The 9,108-nt window shown below is 48.1% G+C and overlaps 1 protein-coding gene across 2 annotated transcripts; it reads left to right on the top strand.

The window, feature by feature from the left end:
* Positions 1-344: 344 nt before the first annotated feature.
* SGK1 (serum/glucocorticoid regulated kinase 1) lies at positions 345-8,574 on the top strand. Of its 2 annotated transcripts, none has more exons than XM_071549120.1 (12): positions 345-656; positions 3,183-3,258; positions 3,651-3,726; positions 4,173-4,277; positions 4,708-4,791; positions 4,895-5,026; positions 5,309-5,421; positions 5,622-5,745; positions 6,081-6,176; positions 6,289-6,444; positions 6,551-6,640; positions 7,324-8,574. In XM_071549120.1, the coding sequence occupies exons 1-12, from the start codon at positions 431-433 to the stop codon at positions 7,489-7,491; spliced, it is 1,446 nt and encodes a 481-aa protein (XP_071405221.1). In that variant the 5' UTR covers positions 345-430; the 3' UTR covers positions 7,492-8,574. The 2 variants fall into 2 exon arrangements, with proteins under 2 accessions (XP_071405221.1, XP_071405222.1); XM_071549121.1 differs by lacking the exon at positions 345-656 and adding an exon at positions 2,412-3,083.
* Positions 8,575-9,108: the final 534 nt, after the last annotated feature.

Here is a 9,108-nt window from a genome sequence, read left to right as displayed (position 1 = left end):
GCGCTGCCGGCGGAAGGCGTGCTGGGTGCCAGGTCGGAGGGGAGCGCCGGTCCCGCCCCGACGCTATCCGGCCGGTGGGAAAGCCCGGCCGGCAACCGCAGCCCCGCGCCCCCCGCGGGCAGCGCAGCCCCCGCCCCGCGTCTGCCCGCCCTGGCGCGGAGCCTCGGCGGCGGAGGGTGCGGGATCCGCGCCGTGGGTGCGCGGATGCTCGCAGCGCTCGGTGGGGAGCGTGGGCAGCGCCTCCCTCCGTGGGGCAGGGCCGGCCACTGCCGGCAGGTCAGGGAGGGCTGGAGCTACCCCCCCGCCCCTCCCCGCCCGTGCCTTGTGAGCGTGTGTGTATGTGCGCGCTGATTACAGTAATTTTGAGGGTGATGTTGCAACGGGGCAGAGTGTGTGGGGCGGCCCCTACTGAACTTTATAACGCTCCCACATGTCAGCTGCCCTCGATATTACGTCCATAAAGGGGTCAGCGGGAGTGCCGGCCGGCCTCGCCGCCCTCGCCGCCTCCCTCCTGCCTCTGGGCCGCCCGGCCAGGAAGGGAAGTTATTCAGGATTGCAGCAGCGGCCGGGAGCGGGAGCCCAGCCGCAGCCTCCACGCCGGTGCGTCCCGCCAGGCAGCGAGATGAGGGGCAAAGAGGAGAAGTCGTCGCTGAAAGGTGGGTTCACCTGTCCACCCTGGCAGTAAAATTGTTCTCCGCGGGGAAAATAACCCCTCCAGCAGCGGGGTGCCTCCGCAGCGATGCACCGGGGGATACGGGAGGCTGCGTGCGGAGTGCCGCCGAGTCAGCGCTTGGCAGGAACAGAGGCCAGGTGATACGGCGAGATCGGCGTATCCCTTGCGAAAAGACCGACGCAAAGCGGGGCCGAGGGCGGTGGTGTAGCCGGCTGGAGCGGGGGCGCTTGCAGGCAGCGTGGAGGCGCCTCGGCTTAGCGGGGAGGAGGGCAGTGGGTGTCAGCTCTCGCCAAGTTCAGCAGAAGAGCGGGTGGGTTGTGCCGGAGCCTCTCCTGAGGCTGGGAGCCGGTCGCCTCTGCGCTCAGCTGGCAGGACCGTGCGGGGGAGGCAGCGTCGTAGAGAGCCCGAGGGAGATGCCGGGGAGCAGAGGGCAGGGAACGGGAACTCCTGTGACCCTCCAAACTGCGCGTGTTTTTTAACAGCAGCACGCTGAGGACGCCTAAGGGGCAGAGGAAACTGGCTGTGTCTGTTGCAATCTATCTAGTCTTTTAGGGGCTTATTTTATTGTGGGATTTTTTTTCTCCACTTTACTAATGAGAGTGGTAGTTTCTCTCAGCAACAAAGTGAGGAAAGCAACAAGTGGGAGAACGTAGAGCCCCGCCAGACGCAGCCAGCATTTCCTTGCTTCTCCCGTCACCCCATCCTTCCCTGGCGCCAGCTCCCTTCCACTTCCCGCACCGGGACGGCGGGACCGGACAAGGCCCCCCTGCTCTAGGAGGGACACCGAAGGCGAGCCGGCAATGATCATCCCTGTTTGCTCTTTCCCTATAAGGCCTTGCCAGCGCTTTTTAAAGAGTTGTGTCCACTTTGCGGGGGGTGTCTCTCTACTCCGGGTCATCCGTCTTACTGTTCAGGGTGAGCTGCAGCCTTTGCTGATGTGGTGGGGTGATTGCCATCACCCCGCCGAGGCACACGCAGCTGCCAAGGGATGCCGCCCAGCGGCCGGCGGTGGTTGTGGGGGAAGGCGGCAGCAGCGGGTGCAGAGAAAAAAAATAAAGAGTAAAAAGACGGGCTCCGACCGGGGGGAGGATGAGGGCATGTTGCAGCTGGAACCGTTGGCCACAGCCCAGCGCCCTTCGCTCAGACAGCGAGGCGAAACACGCGCATGAGTATCGTTCCGTCGGATGGAAAGTTCCAGCCGCCTGTAGAGCTCAGGGAGCCCGGCACCGCCCGGCCGTGCCTGACCCTGCCAGGGCTGCGAGCGGGGATGCGCCCCGGCGGGGGAGACCAGGGGGAGGCCGTGATACCCCTTGCCGTGCTTTCCCGCGCCCCCGGGAGGAGGTCGCCGGTCGCGTCCTTTAACCTTGGGCTTCATGCATGCAGCAGTGCTCCTGACGTGCCCCTAGTTGCACCCACGAGGAAGCGACTGAGCCATTAAATCCCGGGTACACGGTGTTCCCAAATGATCGTGTACAGTAGAAACAAAATCTGCGGAACGGGGCTGTTTCCTTTTTTTTTTTTATTTTTTTTCCTGCTACTGCACTTGTCCAGCCCTCGGTTATCTCCCAACCTTTTCTAGAAGCAGATCTTTGCGCTCTCCTCCAAGTTAAGGGGACTCCCCTTCCCCCCCCCCCCCCCCCCCGCGTTGTTTCTCTTTTTGGCATTAAAAAGTAGTTTTTTTCTTTTCCCTATCAGCAATGTCCCAGCGAGAACCAGGGCAGTGCACAGAAGGAACATTTATTTGTTTTATTGAAAAGCGGGCAGGAAATTTTGTTCTTCTGAGTCACTGCAGCTCCTTCAAGGAAACGTCAGCGTCCCTTATCGCCTCTCACCCCGGGCGGCGGGACTGGGAGCGGATGCAGGCTGCGGGATGGGGGGGGGCACCCACACTTTAGGAAGAGGTGTTCTTCCAGGACAGAGCCAGATTTCAACTTTATATAACCGCAAAAATAAGTGGGGCCGGGATACAAAAAAAAGGGAGGGGGAGATAGTGAGTTGAGGCTACGGAATTTTGGAGTAAAAAAAAATTTGATACGTTTGCCCGCCTATGCTCTGCATGGTGAGGGTGCTGTAGGAGGGTCCCCTGAGGGTTGCACGAAAGGTAGGGTAGTGGCCAAAGCAGCGACGATTGTCTTACCCCCCCCTTTCGGCGTCCTCGGAGACGACCAGTGGCTACCCCCCAAGGCCGTCGAGGGGGGAGCCATCGTCGCTGCCCCGCCCTGGTCCCGCCCATCGCCGCCGCCACTTAAACGCCGTCGGGTGCTGCGCCAAGTCAGTGCGGTGCTGGAAGCCGGTGGTGTACGCTTACTGTTATCCCCCTCTCGCTCCATAATGACTGTGAAAGCAGCCGAGGCTTCTGGTCCTACCTTGACTTACTCGAAGATGAGGGGGATGGTGGCCATCCTCATCGGTGAGCGGCGGGGGGCTTCTTCGAGGATGCTCAAGGGGCTGTGATTTTTCTGGCAGGGTGGCTTAATGATTTGTTTTTCCTTTCCCTGTCACTTTATAGCTTTCATGAAACAGAGAAGAATGGGACTAAACGACTTCATTCAGAAGATAGCCACCAACTCCTATGCATGCAAGCAGTAAGTATCAGAAATTTTGGGCGGATTTCAGTCACAAATATCACTACGTATTGCAAGATCTTGTTTAAAAGTATTTGTGTATTGTAATGTCCCCGGCATGACTCTTATGGAGGTGTTAATTAATCTTCTCGAGGTATTACTCACTTGGCAACGATCTTTGTGGGCTAGGTTTGGGACAAATAAGTCAGAGATTTCTCGTGGCACGTTCCTATTTTGTAACGTGTACCTTTAGATTAATTTTACTCCTTAAATCGAATAGACTGTTTTGCTTGCCTTCTGTAGTTGCCTCAACCAAAGCGTCTCTTTTGCGATACGTGCTTGCCCTCTGGCGGAAAGGTCTGCCTGCTGCGCCTGGTAACTTTCCTAATCGTGTATGCCTCTTACCCTTGCAGTCCTGAAGTTCAGTCTATCTTGAAAATCTCCCAGCCTCAAGAGCCTGAACTTATGAATGCTAATCCTTCTCCTCCGGTAAGTAGATTTTACTCAGTGAGACAGTTTTAGAACATCAAGTCGGCCAGTAATAGAAGTGTGGCAAAATTAGCATCATGAGTATTACTGTAGTTGAGCTCACAGCACACTGATGTAAATGGGAAAGAGTAATCAGGTTAAACTGAAACTTTGTGTGTTTCAAACACGGAGAAGAAATTTTTAAAAAGCTTTATTAGTTGTTACTTCATTATAAAATGTGATTAAGACTTCAGCAAGGACTTTTCAGTAAACTATGGCTGTTATTAGGCTCTTCTTAGGCAGTACTTAATAGTTTAAGATAACTGGTAGAGATCAATATTACTTTTAGTGTCAGAAACTGCTAATCTTCATTTTCAAGGACACTTTAGTTATATATTTAAGAGACATTGTAGAGACTCTTATTGCAAAACTGTTTTAATAAATGTGTTTTCTGTCTATTTTTCTAGCCCAGTCCTTCACAGCAGATCAATCTTGGCCCATCATCCAACCCACATGCCAAGCCATCAGACTTTCATTTCTTAAAAGTGATTGGAAAAGGCAGTTTTGGGAAGGTAAACTTTTTTGCATTGTAATTTGATTACTCTTTAGCTCTTCTGTGTAATACTGGATACTGGGGTTTGTACTGGCTTTGGTGACGGGTGGTCATTTAAACCAAACCTGAGCACGTTCTGCTGCCCAGTGCCTGTGTAGCTGCAGGGTGAAGGGAGCAGGGATGCTGCATTTGAATGAGTCATAAAAGAGCCAGGGAGTGGGGTGCACTGATACTGAGAAAAATACATATTCTTTGCTTTTGGAAGGGAAAGAAACTAGACATACAATCTGTGGGCTAGATTAATCTGCCAGAGTGGAAAAAAGGCTTGCACACTGAACCAGTGGGATATAGCAGTGCTCAGCAGTTAACATAAAGGCTTAGTGCTAGTTGTGTTTACAAGCTGTTTTGAATTTCAGTATTGCTCAGTTCTGGAATTTTATGCACTTTAGGTCCTCCTTGCACGCCATAAGGCAGAAGAGCAGTTCTATGCTGTTAAAGTTCTGCAGAAAAAAGCAATCCTGAAGAAAAAGGAGGTGAGATGCCATTCATGATGCCTTTGCAATGTGCATCAAATACATTTTTACCACTATTACTAAGCAAGCGTCCTAAACAGTAATGATTTTCCTGTGTTTTCAGGAGAAGCACATTATGTCAGAGCGCAATGTCTTGCTGAAAAATGTGAAACACCCCTTCCTGGTTGGGCTTCACTTTTCCTTCCAAACTGCAGACAAGTTGTATTTTGTCCTGGACTACATCAATGGTGGAGAGGTAAGCAATAAGAAAATTGAATAGTATTTTCTTTCATGTGCATGGTGGTAGGGTAGACATTTTCACCCTTCCTTTTAAACAAAAAAGTTGCAAGGGGGAAAAATCATGGAGGAGGAGTTAGTAGATTCAATGTTTCTGCCTGCCAAGTTTTGAACTACCAAAGGATCGTTAGGCCATTTCCTGCTATTGTTCTCCCTTGCTATATATGTTGAGTCTAATTAAGGTCATTGTTAACAGGCTTTGGCACCGTTTACACAACTTTGTTCTCTCTGTCTCCTGTAGTTGTTCTACCATCTCCAGAGGGAGCGTTGCTTCCTGGAGCCAAGAGCCCGATTTTACGCTGCTGAAATTGCCAGTGCACTGGGCTATCTGCACTCCCTGAACATTGTTTATCGGTAAGCAGCCTTGTTTAGTTTTTACTGGAAAAAACAGGGGCTTTGTTGAATAAGCATTGAACACTTGATCTCAGTATAAGCTCAGAATTGCTTTTAATATTTTGTGGTGGCTTAGTGAAGTTCTGTAAAGAGTTGGACCTAAAATAGTCTCACTACACCTCCTCTAATGACCACTTGTTTTCTTTCATCTCTTCCTGCAGAGACTTAAAGCCAGAGAACATCCTGCTCGATTCACAGGGGCACATTGTCTTGACTGACTTTGGACTCTGCAAAGAAAACATAGAGCACAATGGCACAACCTCCACCTTTTGTGGCACACCAGAGGTACAGTCAGCCCTCAGCCCCCCACTTCAAGAGTAACAGCAAGTGCTGTTCTCATCAGTAAAACCTGGTATCTGCCATGTGTATGTATGGCTGGTTATATGAGCAGGGAGTATTATGGGGCTTGTAATATAAGGCTGCCAGTGAGAATGTGTAGGACACACAGCTTGTTGAGCAGGAGCAGGGCTCTCAAGCTGTCTCCTTGTTTATAAAGATTTTATAACTTCAGCTTAGATACTGCTGGAGTTCAGTAAGCTGCTTTCATTCAAGAATGGGGAGGCTTTCCTAATTGTAATGATCCCTTTGACTAACATGGCTTTCTCCCTTCTTTTACGCAGTATCTTGCTCCTGAAGTTCTCCATAAGCAGCCTTATGACCGAACTGTGGACTGGTGGTGCCTTGGAGCAGTCCTGTATGAGATGCTTTATGGCTTGGTGAGCAAAGAATCCTTCATGACAGATCAAACTAGCTTACTCAACCTTTCCCCACAAGAAACGCTGTGCCTGCCTGTCAGCCTCATTAACTTCTCCTTTCCCATTCTCACAGCCACCGTTCTACAGCAGGAACACAGCAGAAATGTATGACAATATCTTGAACAAACCGTTGCAGCTGAAACCAAATATTACCAACTCAGCTAGACATCTCCTGGAAGGCCTCTTGCAGAAGGATAGGACAAAGAGGCTTGGAGCCAAGGAAGACTTTGTAAGTGCAAACTGGCCAGTGCCTGCAGGCAGTGCAGGAGAATGACTAGGCCATACTGTTTACATTAGCTTGGGTCTGAATTAATCTATTTGTCTCTCTGTAACAGATGGAGATTAAGAATCACATCTTCTTCTCCCCAATTAACTGGGATGATCTCATTAATAAGAAGATTACACCCCCTTTTAACCCAAATGTGGTACGTGTCACTTCTAATTATAGAATGTATGGAGACTGTCTTTTTCCTGCTTGTCTTTGTGGGGTGCTCAGGTGCCAGGGGCAAATGGCTGGATTTGGGGAACACAGCTTTTCTTTCCCCTGTGTCCAACAAGGTTAAAAATAAGCAGTAACTGACTTCTTGCTAATGGTCGCTCCAAATTTTGTAGATGGTTTTGGTGTCTCACATGCTTCATTTGCATGGCAGTTTTAAAATAAACCCTATCATCCCCCTTTTACCAAAAGGGAAGGTAAGGTATTGCAAATAGGCAGCTTCCCAAGGGCAGATTTATGTTTGGCTTGTCAGATACTAACATGTAAAGAGAGGTATCTGGTTATGGATGTTGTTGTCTTTCATTTTTCTGAGCATTTTATAAACTACATTTAATGCTAGCCCAGAGGTTAATGCCCTGCCTTGTGGCAGTGGCATGTTTGCATTTGGCTTCTTTTGCATGAGTTCAGGTGGAGTGTAGCAAACTAAGTGAGACAGTAATGCAGCAGGATACAAAAAACAAAAGGTAGAACTAAAAAGTCTGTTAAACAGCGGGCCTGAGGTGATAACTCATCCTTGGGAGTCTCTGCACAAGGGTGTTTGTCTCCATATTTAATTGATCTGTGCACTCAAAAAACATTTGGGTCTAAATTCCTTTTCTGCCATTTCCACAGAGTGGCCCCAGTGACCTGCGACACTTCGACCCGGAGTTTACAGATGAGCCAGTCCCCAACTCCATTGGCCAGTCCCCAGACAGCATCCTTATCACTGCCAGCGTCAAAGAAGCTGCTGAGGCTTTTTTGGGCTTCTCGTATGCCCCACCTGTGGACTCTTTCTTGTGAACATTTTCTTTCTTCTTTTTTTTTGTAATAATAATAACAACTATTATTTTTATTTTTTGTTTGGCCTTCTGGTGGAACTGCCAGTTGACCAGTCATCTTGAAAGAGAATTTGCACATTTCCACCGTGGCAGCTTTGCGGCCTTAATTTCAACTACACTGTTTGCTGGAAGCTTTTTTGAAGAGCGCATCACTCTCTAAATGAGCTTTACAGGCTTTTCATTTCCATTTGTTCTTCCCCCAAAGTGGTGCTGTCTCCTTAGGAAAGAAAAATGAGAGTGACTGCTGCCATAGACTGCTATGGCAGATCGTAGGAGTAAGAACAAGCTGTTTTGAAATCATGCTTGAAAAGCCTTGCTTGAAGATCTATCTGAATGTGATAAGGATTTTATGAAATGTGCCTTTTTTTCTGATGAGATCTTGTGAGCTCCAAAGCTTTCCTTGTTGCAGAGTGTGTTCCTCAGTTCATTTATGTGGGTTTACTATGTGAACAAATGGTATGCGTGTGGTCCGTGTACTCCAGATGGACTTAGTTTAAAGCATCAGTGTGACACTTGCAGGATACCACAATGTGGGGCATTGTTTGTTTCTTCCATATTTGGAAGATAAATTAAGTGTAATTTTGAAATTTCTTTTGTAAATCTATACAGTCAACTAAAATTATTGAAATGGGCTCACAATTACTTGTATCCAAATGCTTGAAGAAAGCATTGCTGCTATGAAAAAAGATTTCTATTTTTAGAAAGGGTTTTTATGGACCAAAATGCCCCAGCTGCAGTCAGTCAAAGCTGTTGGTTTCTTTTTTTTTCCCCTTCTTTCCCCCCCGCCCCCCTCCCCGCTTCAGTTTAAAAGATTATCATCTGTAAAATGGGCATTATTTATGGTTTAGGGGTTTGAGGGATTTTCATTCCTGATTGTATGTATTGTAAAAAAGATCTGTACATTCAGTTGTAACTGTAGATGTATATTTAAACTCACAGACTTGTAATGTATACCATCACTGTAATGTAATATAATTAACATGGTTATATGTATCATATTTTTTGTGACCAAACCCATTGGTTTGCAGTAAAATCCTGAAAAATATATCCACAAACTCTGTCTTATTTGAAGAAGGTTTTAGCCAGTTTGAAAAAATAATTAAGCGAAGATAATTTTGCTTAGGTGTGTGATGGTTATTCCATCAAAGAAATCTTACCGTGGATACAACTTGGCAAACTATTTGATCTTCTGACTGTGGGTGTTAGAGTGGGAGTGTATCAATGAGGATGTTCTTACATGCTCACACTTCCTCAAAATTAGTTTCTCGCCTCTAGCAAAGTGAAGGTACTGCTCTCTGGTGTGGACAAAGTATAACTACACTTGAATTAAGTCTTTAGGTAACCAAAACAGGAACTGGTTTAGCAGACATATGCTAGAAGCAGGTTGTCATGAGGTTGATGGCAGCAGTCCCTACTTGGGTATGCATCCTGGAGCATCAAATATTGCTGCTGTGATATGGGGCAGTGGAATGTATCCCGAGTTTACCAGTGTTACAAAATCTGTATTCCGGAGGTGGGTTTCACCCACTGATCATATGCTTGTGGGTGGGGTAAAACTAACTATTCATCTAAAACAGAG

This window comes from Pithys albifrons, chromosome 2 (genome assembly GCF_047495875.1).
Source record: "Pithys albifrons albifrons isolate INPA30051 chromosome 2, PitAlb_v1, whole genome shotgun sequence".
NCBI lineage: Eukaryota > Metazoa > Chordata > Aves > Passeriformes > Thamnophilidae > Pithys > Pithys albifrons.
Note: the sequence above shows the minus strand (reverse complement) of the source record. Positions and strands in the feature narration are given on the sequence as shown.